This window comes from Cynoglossus semilaevis, chromosome 17 (genome assembly GCF_000523025.1).
Source record: "Cynoglossus semilaevis isolate Cse_v1.0 chromosome 17, Cse_v1.0, whole genome shotgun sequence".
NCBI classification, from domain to species: Eukaryota; Metazoa; Chordata; class Actinopteri; order Pleuronectiformes; family Cynoglossidae; genus Cynoglossus; species Cynoglossus semilaevis.
This window is the reverse complement of record NC_024323.1, coordinates 12,088,343-12,110,054: the sequence shown is the minus strand read 5'-3', so window position 1 is coordinate 12,110,054 and position 21,712 is coordinate 12,088,343. Positions and strand designations below refer to the sequence as shown.

Below are 21,712 nucleotides of genomic sequence, written 5' to 3'. Positions count from 1 at the left end.
AATTTAAATCCGTTTTATGATTTTTTTTTCTCTCTAAAAACAAAATGCAAGCCTTTAGAAAATATATAAAGTATTTATTCCAAGCTTAATCTATTCACTTGATGTACAACTTCATAAGTGTGCTGTGCTACACATGTTAATGTTCATGTTCAGTTTGTTGTCACGTGCATCTGCGTGGTCGCCTACAGAAGATCCTGCTCCACCCACACCGTCTTCTTCTGCTCGTCCAGTATTCTGTCCTTGATGACCCTGATCAGGTCGTCCGGCCCGGCCCACGCTTCAGGCTCCAGGCTGGCATACAGACAGGGAATGCCTTCCAGCTCCTTCTCTTTGGCCCGGCATGACCTGAGAAACTCCTCTTCTGAGTCAAAGCGCAGAGACAACTTCCTGTGTGGACAGGAAACAGGAAGGAAACAGTGCTGCGGTGGTGAGTGTGGTATTGTTTTGAGCCCAGTGTCTGTGTTAAGATTTTGTAGATGCTGTGCAACTATGGTCGAGAACTGACAACCCTCGTCAGCGCAATATGTAAACACACAATCCAACAACAACAAGAAAATGACATATGTCATATGGAACACATTATTGAATTTAAATGTTGTTTTTGAACACATCTGCAACGTGGATATCATCCACTGCAGGAAAACCTCTGATGCATTTTCTACTGTAGATTAAATACATGGAGACCAGGCGCCTGCTGACGTTTGATCCAGGGCCAAATTCATCTTGCGTCTGGAGTCAGAATCTCATGAGTGGATTGACGTGTGTGTGTTTAGGAAAAAAAGATAACTTTGGTGTGCACTGTGGGTGAAAGGTGTGAACAAAGTGAGGTGAGTGACGGAGGTTTACCGTAACTTCTTGACATTTTTCTCACAGATCTTGACATTGATGATAATGGGGTAGACTTCTCTCCGCAGCAGGTCTTTGACGCAGTTCAGCTCAGCCTCCAGCAGACAGTGTTTGCCCTGGTGATGAGTGGAAACTTCAGCTTTGCAGACAAGTGCGAAAAGAGCACGTGGAACACAAGTCGCCACATATTTACACGCACAAGCTCACCAGAAAAAAAAAAGTTCCATGAACGTTGGTGAACCATTTAAAAAATGCAGTCAAGAGTAAAATCTGCAACGGGTCGATTCAGGTGGATGTTTATTGATGAAGCAAAAGGGTTAAAAAATAAATAAAATAACGTTTTGTGTTCACTGACCATATCATGTACCACATATACAGCATTGTTGAACAGCTGCTCACAGGGTCACATTCTTATAATTTGACTGGTACAAATTGTTCACAAAAAGACAATTTCTCTTGATTTAAATTACTTGAGAGGTTCAACAAACTTTGATCAAAGTCGTCTGATTCTCTCCTTTAGGCAACTTTGTTCTGGCAAATTACAGCAGAGAGTAGTGATGTGCTGCTGTGGACCCTTGATGGATGCTCCTTTTGTACCTTACAGTATGTTAGAACCTCTCTCTCTCTCTCTCTCTTTTTTTCCCACCATTTACTGTTCAAGAAATAATACTTTTAACATGAAATATTTCCTTTATTTTTTTAGGGAGTGCAGAATACCTTGGCAGCGACAGCCTCGATGTTTTCTCTGGTGATGCATTCAAAGGTCGCCTGTTTCTCCTTGTAGTGAATAAATGGCTCCACGTTCTGCTGTAGGTAAAACTTCTCTTTGGAATGGGAAACAGAGAGAAGGAAAAAAATAATATCATGTCACTATGTGAAAACAGTAGGGAGAGTTTAGTGAGTCGTGAACCCTGGGAAGAAACCTGAAAGTTTTTACATCTCAACTGGACTGTTTTTGTTTTTATTATCACTAAAGGTAATGATAAAACTTTGACCCAGCTCATTTTATTACCACGTGTTGTAGACTTTGAATAATCTCTCTGCTTTTCTGGCTCTCTCTTTACAGGTTACACTCTGCACAAATACTCCACTGTGCAGTAAACAATGCCTGACCTGAAATCCCAGTCTCTCTCTTTGTTTCTCTTCCACCTCAACACAACAAGGTATCTTTTAATCTTTAATTCAAAAACTGAAAAAAAGAAACGTACACTGGCTCTGCTGTATGGAAACTGACCTGGTTTTCCAATGTCAAAATCCATGGCCGCGCCCATATTCAGAATTTTCTGGATAATGGTTTTGGCCAGAGCTGTGGGGGTGAAGAGGACAGGTCTTTTTCTCTGGGTCCTCTGGGGAGTGACGGGGCTGTAGGGAATCAGGTTCAAACTCCGGCTCAGCTCAGTGTCAGAGTCTGCAGCATCTGTTTACGGCCATTACATCACACACACACACACACATGCGGAAAAACAGTAAAACAGAGGGAAGCTGTAGGTGAAGAGTTCACTTGTCATTTGTCTGTCAGGGTGAATATCTTGTGCTTTAAACCAAATGGATACTTTTGTTCTACACAAATTTACGTACGTTCAAATTAGATTGTCATTAAAGGCTTCATGTGTTGCTTTACAAAATCCAGGAAGAAATGTATGTACAATCAGAGAGTTCACAGACACAGATCTTAAAAAAAATCCTATCTGCCAATCAATCTTTTATCACCTATAGTTTCTACTTTTCAGAAAATCTGGCTCAAAGTTGAAACTGTAAAACTGCATCAGTCAAGTTTTTAGGCTCTGAACTACTGATCTGGGACAAGAGTCTGCAGTAAATGTGTCTGCAGATAGAAACAGGCCGATGGCTAAGATCAGTGAACAACCTTAAAGGATGTCTGAGAGCAGCTGCTTTTACACTCCAGCTCCCTGCAGGAGACACACATGACAGCACCGAAAACTGAGAAATTCAACTGATGTTTCACCTTCACCCAGCGTTCACACGGAAACTGAACATCAGATGTCGTCGTTTCCAGTTGCCGTGACTGAGTAAAATCACGTTTTTTTTTAAGCAAATATAGAAAAACCAGAAACTTAGTCTCAACAGAAGTTTTATATTCAGTATAACATTTAAATGTGATTTTGGAAGCTGGGTTACTGGGTGGGCTGCCTCACTGTGAGCACATCATTCTCCTCAGAGCAGTCAGCAGCCGCGGGGGCCACGAGCGTGTTTGGAAGTACATACACCCACCTTGAACATTTTTTTTCACATTAGTGTATGTGTGTATTCGTGTGTCGCGTAGCAGCTCGTACTCACCTTCTGGTCTTAACGTGTCAAAGCCTTGTTTGGGTAAAGTCGCGCTGCCTGAGTTAATGAGCCTCACCCGCTCGTTGCTGTTCATTCGCTTGTACTTGGTGTCCACCCTGCTGAGGAACTGCACAGGAGAGCTGTTGTCAGCACACTGATGGGCTGTCAAAATGATGGCTTTGTAACAATCGTCAAATGACTCGCGAGGGTGTGAAGACAAAGGCGTCACCGGTTTTTGAAAGACATTTTTTCTTGGATCTTATTTTATATTATTTAGGTGTGAAACACAGACATCTACTGTTGTTATTTAGAGAAAACCAGAAATCCATGTTTTTTTCAGCTCAGATTTGGTTTAGGAATGGCGATCAGTCACGATTAATGGTGATTACTTGTGAACAAGTTCACCTGGTGTCAGTCAGCTGAAACATATCAATTGTTGTAGCGTTGTTATGGTTATGGTTTTGAAGTTGCTTGTCACAGGATGTCGCAGTCTGTAGCACAGGCTTCTGAGTCTAAAGTCACTGAAGAACTGGTGAAACGTGTGTTTTTGTTTTGTGCTTCGTTTCTCAGATACCTGGATTATCTGAGTGAGGAAGATGCTGGCTCTGGACAAGCGCGGGCTGGCCTTGGAGTCAGCGATGGGGCTGGATTCCTCCGGCTGCAAATTGCTCTTCAGACGTTCAGAGACAGAATTGACAATTTCAACACACTGCGTGTTAATCAGAGAACTCCATCTGTTACAGCGGGAAGTGGAGGTTTCCCCTCTGTGAATGACCATTTATTGCATCATTGTTTGGCTAGACAGGTTTTCAATGACACACGTATTCCTTACCCTGCTGTTGCGGTGGTTTCCGTCGTCTTTTCCTCCTCGATACACTAACTTCTGAATTTTCACCAAGAACAACTGCTGGGCCCTGCACACACACGCAGGCGAACACAGAAAAGAAAGACACAAGATCACTTTTAAATGTTCAATCTCAGAACGCTGGCGCTTTCAAATACAACTGCTGCGTACCTGGAGTTGCAGGGTAAAGTCCCACGTTCAGCCTGGTCGGAGCCCGTGTACGGGTCGACGCGGGTGCACAGCCATTCGCCGCGGCCCTGGTGCCTCGTGTCTAAGACGTGCACCACCTCGTCACAGTGCACGCTCATGGTACAGCTGTCCGATTGGCCCGAGATGTCGAGGTTGACGCGTATGTAGAAGGAATCCCCAGAAGCAAGAGTGCCATTGGCCAGGTCCCTCTGAAGACGTCGGTACGCTGAAAACACACACACACACTCTTTTAAACCCACACAATCGGTAAATGACACAGACAGATAGTGGTAACAAAACACACTTACAGTCGTAATTGGCTCGATAGTGTAGACACACTGGTCCGGAGCAGCGCTGCAGGGCCCAGTGTGCTTCTTCCTGAGTGCTGGTGTCCAATGAAATGCTCAGGCTCTTATCTCGTATGCACCCCTCCAGCTGAGTAACCAATCACAGCACAGATAATCGGAAAAGTCTCAATTAAAGTGATTCATACCTTGGGTGAAACTACATTGAAGTGTGTTTATACCAGCAGGAGGTGGTGACCCTCTCGAAGCCCCGCCCTCTCAGCGTTGGACCCAGGCTGCACAGCTGAGATAAAAATCCCGCTCTCATTGCCACCAACCAGGGTGATGTCCTTCAGAAGGTTGTCACCTTTTAACGACACTTCCTGCACCGGTTTCAGAGAGGAGCTGACTCTTGAGAAGGAGGACAGAGACGGACGGAACGGCCTGCACACAGACGGACATTGACATCTGTGGTCAGTATATGACTTTTAAGCAGCAGCGTGGCGTGGGGAAACTCTCCAAGAAAGCCAGGACTTCTCACAAATAACAGAGTGCAGTACCAGTTTCGCCCTATAACACTTCAAGGGGGGCGCTGTTTCACACATCATAAAACGCTCTCAAAGACAGAGAGGAGACGATGGTGATTTATCACCTTGGCCTCCACAAGAAAACCTTTTGATTTTTAGTGCGTAAAAATAAATGTAAAAGTAAAACAAAAGACCAACCTTTCCAAAGATAGTTTCCTGAAGAGGTTATTGACCTGCTCTAGGTCATAAGTGTCCATTCCCTCAGACTGATAGGAAGAGGAAGACGAGTTGACCGACGGAGGTCCACGCTGCATCTCGTCCTCTGAGGAAAAGAAGAGACGGACAGGAAATTGGGATCAGACGTCATTAGTGAGAGACATAGACAGGTGTAAAAGTCAAACTTACCATAATCCACCTCCATGTTGTCACTGTCAGAGTCCATGAGGCTACAAGAACAACAAAGGCTTTTATTTATCTGTTCATCACAGGAAATTAAACTGTAATTATTTGAACTACAATATTAAGTCGATCAGTGCTGTCGGAGGACGGGTGCGTTAATTAATTTCCGAAAGCGATCAGATTCAAATATTGAATGTGTGTTAACGCATAAGCAGAATGAATCACACTGCTCTATCTGTATGTACACACACTGCTGGAAAGAGGTTTTTATTTTACTGACGCACCTCAGGGGCCGCAGCATCAGGTCAGACACTCAAACCAGCCTCACCGAGCGACGGCCAGTAAAAAGTCTACGGCTGACTGACTGCTGGGAGACTGGACTGAATAATGTTGTTGAGGACCATGACATCACCCATGTTTTGAAAGTAACTCCTGATGTGTCATTAATGATTAGAATCCACCAACTCTGAGGCAAAACTGTGAGTTATAGTTATACTCCTGTTTTTGTGGGGTTTTTTATTTTACATTATTTCACAATTAATCATGATTAGACACAGCCTTTCGTAAATGATCAGATTAAAGAGTGTAATCACCTGACAGCCAGCTAGAATAAATAGATTTAACATTAACATCAGAGCGAGTCACGTCTACCTGCGGGGGTGGAAGTCGTCCTCCTTTTCCCGCTCTCTGCGGTACAGCGAGCCTATTTCAGGTGGTTCGGGAACAATGGACAAGATGCTGTTGGTGCGGTTACGAGGCTGATGAATTAAAATAAAAGGTGTGAGTTAGTATTCAACCAGAAAGCGGCTTTTATTTGATTTTTTTTTTTAATGTTATTCAGAGAAGCATTGTTGGTCGTCCTTCACTCACCATATTTGGTCTGCTGCTCTGCTCCATGAAGGAATGTGGCAGCGTGAAGGCACAGTGTGGAGTAGGGAGCAGGGGCGCTGAAGAGTGGGGGTAAGTTGGAGAAGAGGGCAGGGATCTGTAACTGAGGTGCTGGTTTGGTTTCTGGATCTCCAAAAAGTCTCCTCTGTTCATTGATACTGTCAGGTTTGAGACAAATGTGGTTCAACTTTGGGGGGTGGGGGGGTCGGGGAGGATATATTTCTAATACTGTGAAAGAACTTTGTAAGACTGTTTGTACCTGATAGTCGAGGGGCGTCTGCGTTACCATGTTTTTCTTTTGACTTGGTCTTCAACTACAAGACAAATCATAATTAGGAGTTTATTCAAACAGTAAAAAAACATCTGACGATTGAAAACAAGTTCTGAGTTAGACCAAGAAAAATAAATGTCCATTTTAATCATTGTCTATTTAAACATTGGAGAACATTTCCAGAGAAGGACGAGTGTTTGGAACCGACCCCGACTTTTAGGTTAGTTCTTCGTGTGAGGCGCGGCTTCTCAGTCCTCTCCTCTGGTGATTCATCACTGGACCACTCTGATTGGCCATGGCCGTGTTTCCAGTTCACACACTGAGAAATAACCATCGGGGGCAGGTCCCTGGGCAGAGTCTGCCCCGAAGACCAGGTCAATAGAATGAAAACAACAGTAAAGAGTGATGTAAGGTGCTGTTTCTGTGGTGTTTACTAACCAGCTCCCAACCCTGGTCCTTGGAAATGCGTCGTAGACGTGACTCCAGGGTGACTAGCTTGGCCTCTTTGCGTACGATCTCGATTTGGAGTTCATCGCTCTTCTCTTCCATCTCTCTGATCTGTTTACGATATTTGTCTTTGTCGATGAGACTCTGTGAGAACTGGTGCTGGGCCTCGTCTCTGCTGCGATAGGCCTGTGGACATGGGTTCTCTTTAGTCACAGAAGCCAGTTTTTGGATAGTTGTATGTGTGTGTGTGTTTGTGTGTGTGTGTGAGAGAGAGTTGACCTGATCCCTCTCTTTCTCCACTTCCTCCAGCTGTATGATCATGGTGTCCATGCGGTTGCGATACATCTCACAGTCCTTCTGCAGTGTAGAGCACTTCAGCTCCAGGTCCTCCTTCCCATCCAGGTACTGCAAACACACAAACACACACACACACACTTACAGTTGACATTGTTTTTCTATGCAAACAGAAACAGAAGTTATTCAACAGAATTTCTGAACAATCTGTCGATGCATTGTCACATGGCCATGACCCGTGCACGTGCATGCGGTGTCTGTGTCACCTTATCTCGCAGCTCTTCTGCTTGTCGGACTTCCTCCTGCAGGTTGTAAAGACGGTTCACCAGAGTCTGCCTGTCGTCCAGGGCTTCCTGTCTGTCCTGCGCCAAAATTTCAAGAATAGCCTTGTCTGACTCAGGCAGAGGGCCAGGCTGGACATGAGCACACACACACACACACACAGAATATTTTTAGTAGAGAATTAGATTCAGAGAATAGTGAATTTCTGCCGTTACGTTCAGCAGCTTGACTCCACTCTGTTTACCTGTGTGCTGGACTGCAGCTCCTGAAGCTTGATCTTGAGCATCTTGTTCTCCCTCTCCAGCTCGTAGATCTGTTCCATCTTAGGCCGGTTCTCGATGTCGTTCTTCAGCTTCAGACTCTGCTTCCTCTCCATCTTACACTCCTCCTCCATCTTGTTCAGCGTGTGCTTCAGCTGATCGATCTTTCACACAGCGCAGAACATGTTAACCGTCAAGTGCATTTGACAGAACTGCAGAAGCGCTTCGTACACACACGTGACCGGTACCTCTAACTGCAGGTCTCGGCTCCTCATGGCGGCCATGTTCTTCTCCTCGCTCAGCGAGGCGTACCTCAAGGCCAGTTTGTAGTTTTCATCTTTGACTCTCAGCAGCTCGTCGCTGTAGCTGTTCCTCTCTTCTCTCAGCTTATTGTATCCTGGAGAAAGAGACCACAGTAAAGTTCAAGGACAACAACGTGGACAGAAACATTATGATGATCACACCCCTTAGCCTTTCACACGGCTGACCTGGTTCTCATTTACCATCACGTACGCAGGCGAGAATTAATACATTTTCTGTATTTTACTATGTAGCTAAATAGGTATCGTTAATAATACTGCAGCGCCCATCACCATAGTAACACAAACAAATATTAGCTCTTTAAATATAACAGGAAAGTCAAATATTTATCAGATGGACATTTACAGGAAGTAGTGTGTGTAGTATTTTCTTAAGCTACAATTGTTCCCACTCATGCAGATGAGCAATAAGCAAAAGCTCTGGTGTTGTTTTTACTCTGTTGGAAGGCCTGCAGCTCCTGATTGGCCAGTTGCAGCTTCTTGTGCTGATCCTCCAGCGTGCGGTTCTGTCTGCCGAGCTCCACGTGCTGCAGAGTCTTGACTTTATTCTGCTGCTGGAGTTTCACAACCTCATTCATCAGGAACTGGGTCAGACCTTCGTGACCCTCCTCCACTGCAGCGAGGCAACAGACAGCGACAGGTAGAGAAGAGAAGGAAAAACAATCAGAGACGGAATGAGATTCAAACCTCAAGTATGTACGGGTGGTGTGGACTGTTGGTGTGTGTTTGACGGTGCCTCACCGATGGTGGAGAAGCGCCGCGTTGGATCTTTCCCTGTCACGAGCTTGTAGAGTTCAGGGTAGTAAAACTCCAGACTCTCCAGAAAGGCCACGTAACCTAGGTCCCCTTTAGTGCGGAGGATGTCGAGGAGTCGGCCTGAGAGAATACTTCAGTTTATGCACCTTACTTTAAAATCAACACATACACAACAAACTGTCTTTCTGTGATTCCTGAGAATGATCATCAAGTCTGAGCCAAACACACAGATAACTTTTCCACCTACTTGTGCGGTTTGCCTTGGACGTCAGCAGCATGGAGTTCAGGATCTCGTCCTCGTCCTGTTCGTCCAGGGCTTTGCACTGACGCAGGTAGGGAGTGAGCTTGGCTGGAGAGATGGTGCGACACAGCTCTTGGCGTTTGCTCTCCACCTTCTCCCACAGCGTCTCCGATTCATCAGACATGTCTGAATTCCCGTTTTCCATTTCTTACAACTGAAAAAGGCGGTAAAAACTTTGAAGCTCTCGACACGTTCAAGAGGAACAGTGATGATGAAAATCCTAAACATGACTTATGTAATGACAGAGTGGTAAAGATAGTTTATAATAAAAAAAACAAATGCAGACACAAGACACTTCTATCAGGACAAAGTATTCATTTCTATAAAACTCTGCCGACAGTAATCCTTTCACTGACCTCTGGAACAACATCAAGCTGAGGGATGTTTGGGATATCGATAGAAAAGAGTGTGTGTGTGTGTGTGTGAAACGAGATCCGAGCAGACTGAATTTCATCAACATTGTCCGTTAAATTTACACGAAAAGAGAACAAAGCGTTGAGTTTGAATGGAACATAGACATTTTCTATGACTCGTGCTGAAATTAGGCACCGTTCCTGTTTCTCTCCAAACTCTTGATTTTCCCATGAAGACATACAAAAATTTGACCTTGATACGCCTGCACTCGGGGAAAGATTTTCACCAAACAAAGATTTAGACGTTATCGCTGAATGTGCTAAAAAAAGCCCAGGGGAGGTGATGGGAAAGGCCTTTTCCCAAGGTCTTTGCATTTTATTTAAACGCTGAGTTTGAACGATGGTTCACGGCAATTAAAGCAGTGGTCTGCAAAGTAGGGGGCGGTCCCCACCAGGGGTCGCCTGGCTATCATGAATGGTGGGTGGGGTAGGCAGTGGGGGCACCCATGTGAGATATAACAACACCAAAACATTGATCCAATCACTGATTAAAATGATTTCTAGTCTGCTTCGTCGTTCAAGGCAAAAGCTGAACATCAAATAAATATAAGAAGGGTTTTTTTTCTCAACTTCAAAACTTTGGTAACCCCTGCATCAAGGTTGATTTTGAAAGTTTAGACATTTATACCTTCTCCTTATATTCTTCAATGAATAAATGCAGTAAACCAGATTGTCTTGATAAGAACTCTGTTAAGGTTCATCTCAGAGAGTGGGTGGGATCAGCCTCAGCTGTATGGTGCTGGGAAAACGTATATATATCCTAGAGTGTGTTTGGCATAGAAAACTTATATATATATCCTAGAGTGTGTTTGGCATGTGCCTTAATGAATCCAGAAACACATTCTAACAGCAACCAATCCTTAACTGCTTGTATCTGCAGATACACAAAACTGTGTCTTGAAAAATCGGGTGAGGTTGATCAAAGAAGAATGGAATGCGAATAATGTGTGTTTATCCAAGAACTCTTTAAAAATCACTTATTGTTTCCAGGCTCTACTGTTTAAAATAACATTGATTTTTTTTGTTTACATATTTACTGCACATGTTTAAAAATTGCATCAATTTACATTAAATGTAGGAGTTTGTCACAGCTCGCTGCATGAAGTGGCCAGTGTAGGGATTTGTCTTGACTGTCTAGTCCGTTGTCTGTAAAGCTGAACGTCAGCTGCATCATTTGACTGCGGTGAATATGCACCGACGAGTGTGTTTGTCTGTGTGGGGAAAATACAAACAGAATCTTTCATGCCGGCTGCAGGGTGACAGTTGGATGCAAAGATCTGTGTGATTTTGTATTTATGGGGAAGTCACAACACCAGATAACCCACCATTTGCCTGTGAGTAATAAAGGAGGACTATATGATCATGGAAAGGTACGAACGAGTAAAATGCAAATGATGTATGAATGTGTGTGTGTGTTTACTCAAAGGGAGAGAGAGAGAGAGAGACTTAGAAAGTTTTGTCACTCCAGTCTTGTAGATATTTGTGGTAGAAACAAATTGCATTATTACAATATTACGCAACCACAAGAGATGATAGTAGTAGTAGTAGTAATAACAATATTATTATTATTATTATTGTTATTATTAGTATTATTATTATTTTTATTATATTTGGGCTTTGCTCCATCGGAGAATTTTGCACAGATGATGGAATCAAAAGTCCAATAACCCAAATCTTTAAATCAGGGTCAAGGTTTTTAGCTCACCTGCTCCAGTCAGTCAGTTGTCGAGTGCTGAACAACAGACTCGGAGCCTGGTCTTCAGTTCACTGTACAATTTTATGGCATTATCACTATTTTTATTATCTTTACAGTGTTGACTTTCATCTGTGCTGCTATACGTGGTTAATTTCCTCTGCTCGGAGACTGATAAAAATGTTGTTGTTCTCGTACCTACGTCACCTCACTGAAACAAATGAATAATCTCTGAACCTATCTTCAACAGTCCGGGCTATTATTCATATCAAAAGAGTCTAAATATATGCTGCCACCCTCGCAGCAGTTAACATGCACTGTTACACTCAAGAGTAAATGGCGTGTGTGCGCGCTCACAGACTTCTTGAGTAACCGCATACATGTTTCCTCTTCTCTTATTTTAGCGTCCTTTACCAAGAAAAGTCTTCCTTGCTTCCCCTTTTTAAACCAGATGTGAATCTTCACTCTCGTTCTCGTCTTATCTGACTGCTGAGGTCAACTAAGATAAGTTTGTTTGTGTGTGTGTGTGTCAAAGAAAAAAATACAGAACATGAATGAGCACTCTATTGAATACATTCAGGGGGCGCTAGAATGCCTTTGACACAAACACAAACACCGTTTGCAGATAATTGCTGTCGTCGCTGGGTCGTGAATGTTTCTGAATGTTTTTAATCATAGGGACGTACAAAAACATATGTATTTTTCCATTCCAATTTGGGCTTTTTTTTTTGCTTTTGCTGTTAGGCATTTAGCTGTCCTTTATTCTATATTCCATAGTACTGGTGTTTACTAGATGGGTGTAAATGCAGCTGGTGAATACCATGTGTATAACATATGCATAGTGTATAATTCGTATTATTAACTCCACTATTTCAAAAGCTAATCAAGTGTACGATGTCATTAATGTAGCCTGAACTACAACTCCCAAAACTGCCTCCTAGACATTTTGAGGATTATTTGTTAATGTCTTTTTTGGTTCAAATTGGTATTACATCTTACATTATGTAAGAATTTGATGTGTTTACTGCCTACGAAGCCTGGATTTCAGTTGAACTTGAACAAATGTAAAAGGATTGTTGAATCTATTTTCTGTTCCGTGTTTGTGTACAGTTGGTCTCCAGTGTTTCTTCACTACTTGGACACGATGGTAGAAGCTGCTTTCAAAGCTAGTTTTGCTTCTCTTTTTTTACTGCACTGGTAGGTCTGATGGGTGGAGTCAATGTCATGGGTGGATGGTTTAATGAGTGATGTGCAGGTTGTGTGTATGTTCAGAGCTGCAAAATGTTCAGATTTTTTTACTGCAAAAAACCCCCCAAAAAACAGTGTAAAAAGTTTTTGTTTTTAATAATAAATTGCTTAGACTCTGACTGATAACATTTAGAAAATTGCAATACAATACATTCCCAGTTGTGTGTCCAGGTGCTGTACTGGATTGGCTGCAGAGTTAGCTGATGGACAGATATGATTGGTTCATGTGGACAGCCCATTATAAAGGTTCCATTGTGCAACAGTAAAGCTGGAGCTTATAGGAATTTGATATCTATGCAGTAGTAAGCAGTAGGTTCATTCATGGCGATCGTTGAATTTCTGTAAGAAAAGGCTGACAATCTGATCCACAGATGATTCTTCTTCTCATTGGTCAGAATTTGGCTTCCTGACTACAGTCTACATGTGGAGCTCTTTTCCAAACACAGTAACACTTTTACTTAGCGTTACCTCTTGTTTTTGATCATTTAAGTCAACAACCACCAAAACTAAATAAAGATTAAGAAAATAAACTTAAACTTAAAGTTATCTGAAAAAGGTTACTGAAAAATCTAAATGTGCCACCATTAATAGCCAAACAAACCAACCAAAAATAGCTAAAAGATAGTTAAACATAGTGAAAAGTTGAATTTTAAACATGAAAAAAAAAAAAACAACAAGTTAGCCCAAACAAGTAAAAACCAAATTTTCTCTGGGGAGATAATATTTTCTTCTGCCTTTCACTGGATCCCACTGAGTCCTGCACCTGGAATTTAAACTATGTGGATAACGCCAGATAAAGTGCCAGGGATGACAGGCTGTGAGGAATACTGTTACCGAACTAATAACTTTCTGCGTGTGTATGAGCCAAGAGGATGTGAGCGGAGATTGAACACCCTCCTGCACAACCTCTCTCTCTCTTTCTCTCTCTCTCTCAGACATTTTAAATCTGTTACAAAAAAAGTGGCATATAAACACGGGCGTTTCTTGATTATTATAATTAGTCATCATTTCTTAAATAGTAATTACACGCGTATGTGGCGCAAACAGCCGTTTCTCAGAAAGTCAGAGTCTTTTAGACGTGGTGCGTTTGATTTATATTCAGGCCAATTGAAAAACTCGCGGGGCGGCGGTACCAGACAGTAGTAATGTATGATGGGAAACTGTAAGACTGTCATGCGACAGGTGCATTTAACAAGCGTCTGTTTTCAAACCCCAACGGTTTCTTTGAGGTGAAATGCTAATAGCTTACCTGAGAAGTACGACGAAGTGTTGGAGGAAATTCAAACTTGACCTTTTACCGTGGTGTGGAGTGTTTTTAATCCTTCAGTCCTGCTTGTTTTTTAAAAATATATATATATGTATAAATATTGTTATTCCTGTCAAAACCAACGATTCGTGAATTCGGTTTTCTCCATATGTGCGCAAACAGACACAGGGGTTTAAAGCAGAGAGACACTGACAGCAGAGAGAGAGAGTACCAGGGAGGTAGGCGGTGTGTGTATGCGTGTGTGGGACGAGAGAGAAAGAGAGAGAGAGGGAGGGAGAGAGAGAGAGAGGTGATGGAAACAAGTTCACAGCGGTGAGGTTAACGACCCGTCAGAAAACTTTTCACTCAGATAAAATACAGTCCATGTCACAGTACATATACTAAATAAGACGAGATAGGATACAAAAAAATTAATAAATTTTTTTGATATATTTTTAAAAAATATTTTTTTAAAAATAAATAATTAAACGAAACATTCGAAAATTCTTCAAAACATCCCTTCAAGACCCCTGCATTAAATACCCACTGCAGTAGAATTAGTTAACAAAATAAGTTGGTTGAGAATATTGCTAAAGGCTGGTTTGGAGACAGCGCGACATTACTGTTGTAGTTATATTGTTTGTTGCGAATATTAAATTATTTAAATAAACTAGCATAACCAAATGTACATGACGGAACACTGTACTTTCACCCTCAAGGAAACGGAACTGAAGTCGTGTCATGTGATTTTGAGGCAGGACCTTTTTATTGACCGGACTGTTTGTTTTCCTGCGTTGAAAGGTAGAGTTTATTTGGGTGTCATTTTAACCCCCACGCCCAAAATGTACTCTCATGGCTCCGAGAGCTTAATTAAACAAGCGAGGTAAGGAAACACACAGCGTTTTATGTGATGCTAACAAATTACCATTTATACACATCGTTTTTGCGTGTTATGCTAACAATGCTAACCCCAGATACGTCGCCTAAACCCTGCATTAAGTTATAAATGTTTGCAAAATGTTCGCAGTTTTTAATCCTTATTTGACCGATAATAACTTCTGCTGGGCATCCGAGTTGATTCACCGTCATGACACTGCACTCACTATTACAAATGTGTCTGTTATGCATCGATATGTACAAGTTAACAAGTTATCAGATTTATTGTTTACACAGTGCATCGATATGTACAAGTTATCAGATTTATTGTTTACACATGCAGCATGTTTTATTTACGTTTCTGGTGCATTTGCTTTATGTTTGTGACACGAACTTTCTGACGTATCTTCTCCCAGGCCTTCTTTGTGATGCTGTGCATGTTATTGTTAGATAAATTAAAATATACATATTGTGAATTTGAGTACTGACCAAACATGGTTGTGATATCCTATAAAAGAAGCTAAACTCCTCACTCTCCTTGGTTTAGGGAAATTCAGGACTCGGAGCTACAAAAATTTTACAGCAGATTATTGAAGTTACTCAAAGCGAAGGAGTTCGGTCATGAGACGATGGACTCCCTGCAGAGGTTGCACCTCATTCTGTCTGCCAACAAATACACAAAGACGTAAGAGGACCTCGGTGCACTTAACTTTTTTTTTTTTTATCAAATAGATGGAACACCAATTTTCAAATAGTATTAAGTTAATGTAACGTTTGTTAAGATCACTGGGCAGTAAAATATCTAAGTATCTAATATACATTTAGTTAGTATCAACATTATAATTTCTGTAAAGGAAAAACACATTTTTAACAAAACAAACGATCAGTTGACATTTATATACATTCTCTGGTTTATGACTGAAGGTTGCCTGCAGAGCTACAGAGAAAACTTTCACCTCTTCTCTCGTCACCATCCGAGCAGCTTCAGGTGTTGAGCACAGCTGTGCTCCGTGAAACACTGCCCCTCCCTGGTGAGGAACAGATCTACAACCAGGAAAACATCCATTCCTATTCACTGCTGCTCTCACAGGTAATAATTATCTTTTTTTAATAATTGGAGAAAACAAATTGGAGAAGTAGCCAGTGCTTAATTATTCACAGAAATAAAGATACAATATTTGCAATCCTCAATCAAATGACATGTTTTGTGCCAATTTGCTTCTCACAGTGTAGCTCCAGAACCGAGCTGTCATCTCTATGCACTCGGCTCCTTCGCAGCCTGGAGAATCGTCAGTCAGAAAATCAGAGCAGTTCACTCACACACATACTCCCAATCCTGAACACCATCCTCACACACAGCCCGGAGCGTCTCACAGAAGGTAACGATCAGATTTGCTCATCAGAATGTAAACAAACAAATTAATATCGGATGAATCAGAAGGGGGGAATTTTGCACTTTTACTTCAATTTACTTGTTCCCCTTACAGATCAGGTGACTCTTCTGAGCAAAAAGCTTGTTGACTGGCTGCGTTATGCAAGCATCACACAGGGAGGCGCCGTTTCCTCAGGAGGGTTCTTCACCGGACCCAGGTCTCGGCAGGTAAATATTGTTAAGACATGATTTTTCAAAGTTTATGAGTGGTGCACAACATCGTAAAGTTTGTAATACTTAGAGTGCCTTATTAAAATTAATTGAAATTATATTTATTCAGTATCAATAAGCTATGAATCAAAAATGAATCAAGATTAAAACTTAGCTTACAGTGTTGGTTCCTGTGTGTCTGTTTTATCAGCCAGTGCCCATAGCAGAACTGGACGGAACAGTTTCTGGAGATTTCTTCACCGTGCTGTGTGTGGGCCAGGGTTTCACCGAGGATCAGTGGATGAACGTTTACTCCTTTTCTATGCTTCGACATTGGCTTCTCACCTTTCACTCTGTTCCTAGCAGCGTTTCCTTATCTGATACAGGTACTAATCTACAGGGTTAACAGATGTGACAGTCCTTTCGTCAGAAACCACAGTCATTACACACAAGACCAGAAGTTGTGCCACACTTCCTAATGCAAAACAAATACCAATAAAAAATCAGTCTGTTTTTTAAGTTAATTTACATGGAACAGCCTGATCTCTGGGTCTTCATATATAAGCTCGCAGACTTTTCTATAATATGAGTTTCTCTGTCAAAGCCATTGCTCCAATACATTCACGATCTTTGTCATGTGACCTGTGCTGTGTTTTCATCGTCTCCAGCGAACAGACTACAGCTCAGCTTCTCCCTCTCCCACTCCCATTCATTTTCTAATGGTAAGAAGTGAAAGTACGAGGATCTTCACTGCATGTGGCAAAGAAGCCGAAACTTCTTCACCTTCTATTTAACTCTCACAACGCCCAAAACGATCACTAATCAAATCTACGCTTGATTTGACCTGTAATCTCTAACTGAAAGTCCTTTAACCGTCGTGTCTTTGACCACAGCTTTTTTCTGACGACTTGAATGACTCACTGTGGTTAAGGGCTGAAGAAATGCACGTGGTTTACAACAGAATACATTCTTTTTTTTTTTACACTCCCTTGATTGAATATTAATTTATTAATTTAAAAATGTGTTTATTTAATATAGACGGCTTTATTTTATTTTTAAATTTTTATTTTAACATGGCTTTTGAAAATCTACCATCATAGGTCTGTAACCGTAAGATCAGTTTCAGAAGCACATTTGAAGCCTTGTGTTGTGCTATATCTCTAGTCGCTGTGACTCACAAAAGGTATAAACCCTAGTGTATGTGTATAACAGTGGTTCCCAAAGTCAGGGGCGGACCCCCGTATGGGGCACATAGCTACAGCAGGGGAGTCGTAGCTCAGCAGATGAATGTTACTGTCAGTATTTTTTTTTTATTTGTGCCCCAGGTTTGAACATTTCACGCATTTATGCTAACGTTCGTACTAATTCTGTTAATCTTTCGTTAACTCACCTCTGATCTGCATGCTGCAGTGAGTGTGTGTCACTTCCTCTGTGGAGAAAGATTAAACACTTGGGGCATCTTTAGTTGTCCAAAGGGATTCCTGAGGTTCTGTCTAGTCTAACTGTACTTGAACACTTTGTATACATTCCAACACTTGCTAATCAGTAAGAAAAAAACCTTCTCCTCACTGAATTGTTTTATTTATCTCGTTTTTTTTACGGAGCATTTCCTTCCTGAACTGTCATGTTGCAGATGACCGCTCTGAGGTGGATGGCTCAGTGGTCTCCATGGTCTCGGCGACTTCCTCCTCCAGCCGACTGCTGCCCCCAAAGGAGCGGCTGAGAGAGAAGGCTTTCCAGTACTGCCTGCGCCTGATCGAGCAGTGTGACCGCAGTAAGTGACGAAGAGTTTGTTGGTCTCCTGTTGGAGTGTACTTTAGTAGTACACAACTGAGGTACAGACACTGCTGAGGTACAGACACCATTTGACACCATGTTGTCATGTACTCTTGTCTTTGTCCCAGAGGCACAGAAGAAGTCGGACACAGAGCTGCAGAAAGCGGTGAGGCCACAGATTTTAATTAATAGCATTTAAGATGATAAATAGAAAATAAGTTGGACATGACGGAACATTGATGGTCAAAGACATGAGTTCTGTTGGTTCGTCCAAATCAGACATTTTCCTGTTTACCCCCATCTGTGCTCCTCAGTGTTTGGTGGAGGCTGTGTGTATCCTGGACTGTGTGTGTACGGAGGACTCCTCACTGGTCTACAGAACCTTCCCATGTGTTAAAGCTCTCTTTGGTCGCCTCAGCTCCGACCTGACGTTTGCCCGAGTGCTGCTGCCCATAGCACAGTTCTACCTCAACCATGGTTTGTCTCTTCATCACGCACACCTTCAATTTGAAGTCACTGTGTAGTTTTTTGTTTTTTTTTAATAAGAGTCTTTTGTTTTTAACCCGCCTTGTGTAGGGGAAATTGCAGCCGTGGATTGTGACAGTGTGTGGCAGCTGGTGTTCAGTCAGTTTCCCGCTGAGCTTTTCAACGATCCTTTCCTGGCGTACGAGCTTCTCCGTTTCCTACGACTGAACGTCGAGAACCTGCAGCTGCGAGTTCCACAGTACACACACTCCTTCCCAAACCTGCTGAAGGTCGGCACCACTACAATCTATACTTTATATATCTATGTTCTACAGCGCAACACCGGGTGGTAAATCTTTCTGTGTTTTCAGTTTTTGGCTTGGGATGGCCCAGCAGTCGTTGACGACTTTGTGGATCTGCTGCCCTCTCTGGTGACTGTTGATACTGCAGTGGAGCTGCTCCACGCACTGCTGGACCTGCCCTGTCTCTCTGCCACCCTCATCCTGCAGCTCAGGTTGATTAATGTGTTACACCAATAACATCTGCTGTAACTACAGTACAAATGACTAACTCTTGAGTGTCGTATTAAGGACAACGAGCACACCTATAGCTGAGGCCTGTGGGCGTGGCCTCTTGTCATTGGATGCATTCCGATCCCCCTCCTTCAGAGGTCTTTTCCTCTACTTACTTCGGACTGAAACAGGATCAGGTAATAAAACCTGCGTGGCTAAAGCAAGCAGCTAGTTAGCCTAGAGCCGCATATTTATACTTGTGTTAACTTTGTGCACTCACCTTCACAGGTGACACGATTGACAGACTCAGCACGCTCCATGAGCTGCTCACTGAAGCATCTGATTGGCCGCGGGTCGTTCAGTGTGCACAGACTGTTCCGGTGCTGTTACACATTTTCTTCAACACAGTCGTTAAGGTCAGGAAAAAAAAAAAATTAAAACACCCGTAATATCTGTGTTTAAAAAGTCTACAATATATGAAGGGCATATACTGTACAATAAACTGTCTGGACAGTCAACGAAACAGAAAGTGAGCAGAGCTTTGACGACTGTCACTTAAATTGTGTAGAATCATTTCTGTGTTTCAATAAACAAAGTAACAAACACACTGTTTGATAAACAAACAGAAGTGAGCGATTTAGATCTTGTCTTCAGTTGTACGAGGTTAAATAAGAGAAATGTGACAGAGTGAATCTGCACATGTTTTCAATGACAAATGTTAGTATTTTGTAGGAAGTACGTGGCCCTGGTTTATTATCCAGAGGGAGGTTCATATATGAGTTTATAAAACCCTTGCTGTAATGAAGCACTGTTATATATGATAAACAAACAGAAGTGACCGATTTAGATCTTGTCTTCAGTTGTACGTGTGTGTGTTTGTGTACTGTGGTTGTAGGTTGGCGATGTGAAACTTTTAGCCCACTTGATGCTGGTGATGCTGGAGAGAAGCAGCCTGCTCCTCAAACTGCCCACGTACACCACTGAGATTCACAGGTAAACACGTGTGCTGATTCTGTCCTACAAGTAATTGTTCCTCAGATGAACATCTCCGCTCCTTCTCTCTCCTCTCTCTGCAGGGTGTTCAGTTGCCACCTGCTGAGGTTGTGTAAGCTCCACCCCTCTCTGGTGGTGGATCAGTCGCACGACCTGCTGGAGTTCGCCGGAACCACAGCCAACGCCTATAGCAAAGAAGAGGTCTACACTCATGTGGTAACTTCTTGTGTGTTTGTTTTGGAGACGGTACCACAGTACCGTGTACTGCAGTACCCACAGAGTGTGGGACCAAAGCAGAATACATGACACTGAAACCCTGTTGTTGACTCTCAGGTGTGGGCTCTGGGAGATAACCTCTCTGTTTCCTGTGATTCTCGCTGCTCCGTGAAGCTGATCACTTCCTGTTTTGAGACGCTGGAGGCGGTGCTGTTTGAGGTCACTTCCTCCGCTCCATTACCTGGTGCAGCTCGTCCGGCGCCGCGTGTCATCACCAGTCTAATGAGCGCACTCGCGAAACTGGCCTCACGGTCACATGACCTCATCCCCAGGTGACAGAAAGTTACAAAGCGGATCAGAGATCTGTTTGGGGGTTTTTGTTCTCTTTATGAATCATGGGAGAATTTTTTTTTAAATTTCTAGTTAAGAATTATGTGACATAAAATACATTTTTATTTATCATATATTTTTTTACTTTGTAGGGTGTCGCTTTTCCTCTCAAAGCTGCGAACAGTGGCCAGGGGAGGACCAGTTCCCTGGTGCTCGTCTGGAGAGGATCTCAGTGCCATAGTGACACGAGGGGAGGAGCTCTGGTCACTCCTGAAGACCCCCGGTGTGGCTCAGAGTGTCCTGTCCCCAGCAGCACACACCACCACACCACGGTGGCATCAGGACACCAACCTGTCGCTGCCGTTACAGCTGCGAACCCTCACGAGCCTCACGCACACACGGTAACACCCTCACGCTCCGTGGTCGTGTCCGTGTGAAATTCTTTTTGTACATAACCTTCATAAATAAAGTGAACATATTTAAATCAAACAATGCTACTGTATTTACAAACACACCGATCTCTACGGTGAAATATAGCCTCTTTATTACATTCAGTTCACAGACAGAAATTTACAAAATAGATTTGATTTCTTTAAAATAAGACGCTCTCTTCCTGAGTAAGTGCTGTGTGAAACAAGATCTGTGAAACAAAATTAATCAAACACATGATGTAAAGTTCTACATTTTTACAGAAATTTGCTCATAATTCGCACAAATGAAGTTGGAATGTGTTCATTCTCAAAAGATGACCCTTAATTAAAACAGTATTCACACACAACAGTGACTTGGAACTCACACATAGATTAAACTTGTCTGTCAAATCATCTTACAGTTGTTCATTTCATAATAATAAATAATCAAATTGACAACTGTCAGCCGGAAAAGTAACAGACAAATTTCATGAGAAGGAAGACGTGCAAAATTAGAAGAAACAAAAAAAAAAAAATCAAACTCAAACTCACAACTCATCTACATACATGTATATCTTGGCACCGCTGCATAAGGAATGTTTAATTTTGGCAATTATGGAACTCAAAAGATTAGAAATTACATTCTAGGAAAAGCATTAGAGACCCTGTGACCTGTACTTCAAGGAATGGTGTGACTTTTGGGGAAGCTTAATGTCGTGCAGATTTGTCTGTTGTTTGAGGTCATGGCGTTCTTT

At 42.4% G+C, this 21,712-nt stretch overlaps 2 protein-coding genes and 1 long non-coding RNA gene across 6 annotated transcripts; 2 read left to right on the top strand and 1 right to left on the bottom strand.

Annotated features, from left to right (window-relative positions):
• Nucleotides 1–58: 58 nt before the first annotated feature.
• Nucleotides 59–13,958, bottom strand: card11 (caspase recruitment domain family, member 11). Its single transcript, XM_017040325.2, has 26 exons — nucleotides 13,801–13,958; nucleotides 9,144–9,351; nucleotides 8,882–9,016; nucleotides 8,577–8,753; nucleotides 8,069–8,217; nucleotides 7,805–7,984; nucleotides 7,545–7,691; nucleotides 7,264–7,389; nucleotides 6,976–7,170; nucleotides 6,746–6,895; nucleotides 6,526–6,580; nucleotides 6,249–6,424; nucleotides 6,030–6,136; nucleotides 5,385–5,425; nucleotides 5,178–5,301; nucleotides 4,695–4,896; nucleotides 4,477–4,603; nucleotides 4,151–4,394; nucleotides 3,968–4,049; nucleotides 3,710–3,805; nucleotides 3,145–3,262; nucleotides 2,081–2,263; nucleotides 2,006–2,013; nucleotides 1,564–1,677; nucleotides 847–962; nucleotides 59–387 (listed from the first exon to the last, which is right to left on the bottom strand). The coding sequence occupies exons 2-26, from the start codon at nucleotides 9,340–9,342 to the stop codon at nucleotides 183–185; spliced, it is 3,456 nt and encodes a 1,151-aa protein (XP_016895814.1). The 5' UTR covers nucleotides 9,343–9,351; nucleotides 13,801–13,958; the 3' UTR covers nucleotides 59–182.
• On the top strand, nucleotides 1,685–6,557 carry LOC107989853 (uncharacterized). Of its 2 annotated transcripts, XR_003052395.1 has the most exons (5): nucleotides 1,685–1,822; nucleotides 1,913–2,009; nucleotides 4,698–4,925; nucleotides 6,220–6,431; nucleotides 6,533–6,557. It is a non-coding gene; the product is annotated as an uncharacterized LOC107989853 (long non-coding RNA). The 2 variants fall into 2 exon arrangements; XR_003052394.1 differs by having other exon boundaries at nucleotides 1,685–2,009.
• On the top strand, nucleotides 11,407–21,036 carry ap5z1 (adaptor related protein complex 5 subunit zeta 1). Of its 3 annotated transcripts, none has more exons than XM_025064303.1 (18): nucleotides 11,407–12,500; nucleotides 15,221–15,358; nucleotides 15,598–15,763; nucleotides 15,902–16,052; nucleotides 16,161–16,273; nucleotides 16,467–16,641; nucleotides 16,924–16,977; nucleotides 17,889–18,029; nucleotides 18,160–18,197; nucleotides 18,346–18,508; nucleotides 18,608–18,786; nucleotides 18,868–19,010; nucleotides 19,087–19,205; nucleotides 19,297–19,424; nucleotides 19,904–20,001; nucleotides 20,085–20,217; nucleotides 20,335–20,549; nucleotides 20,700–21,036. In XM_025064303.1, the coding sequence occupies exons 1-18, from the start codon at nucleotides 12,319–12,321 to the stop codon at nucleotides 20,950–20,952; spliced, it is 2,589 nt and encodes an 862-aa protein (XP_024920071.1). In that variant the 5' UTR covers nucleotides 11,407–12,318; the 3' UTR covers nucleotides 20,953–21,036. The 3 variants fall into 3 exon arrangements, with proteins under 3 accessions (XP_024920071.1, XP_008328427.1, XP_008328428.1); XM_008330205.3 differs by lacking the exon at nucleotides 11,407–12,500 and adding an exon at nucleotides 14,186–14,680; XM_008330206.3 differs by lacking the exons at nucleotides 11,407–12,500; nucleotides 16,924–16,977 and adding an exon at nucleotides 14,186–14,680.
• Nucleotides 21,037–21,712: the final 676 nt, after the last annotated feature.

What these genes read in the sequence shown, in the direction of transcription:
- card11 (XM_017040325.2), bottom strand. Translation starts at nt 9,342, where the DNA reads ATGGAAAACGGGAATTCAGACATGTCTGATGAATCGGAGACGCTGTGG. An exon ending in TGGAGAAAGAGAGGGATCAG is followed by an intron (nt 7,171 to 7,263) that starts GTCAACTCTCTC and finishes CCATGTCCACAG; the next exon opens with GCCTATCGCAGCAGAGACGA. An exon ending in TCGAGGCTGTCGCTGCCAAG is followed by an intron (nt 963 to 1,563) that starts GTATTCTGCACT and finishes ACTCATCACCAG; the next exon opens with GGCAAACACTGTCTGCTGGA.
- ap5z1 (XM_008330205.3), top strand. Translation starts at nt 14,481, where the DNA reads ATGTACATGACGGAACACTGTACTTTCACCCTCAAGGAAACGGAACTG. An exon ending in AGCTTAATTAAACAAGCGAG is followed by an intron (nt 14,681 to 15,220) that starts GTAAGGAAACAC and finishes TCCTTGGTTTAG; the next exon opens with GGAAATTCAGGACTCGGAGC. An exon ending in CCGGACCCAGGTCTCGGCAG is followed by an intron (nt 16,274 to 16,466) that starts GTAAATATTGTT and finishes CTGTTTTATCAG; the next exon opens with CCAGTGCCCATAGCAGAACT.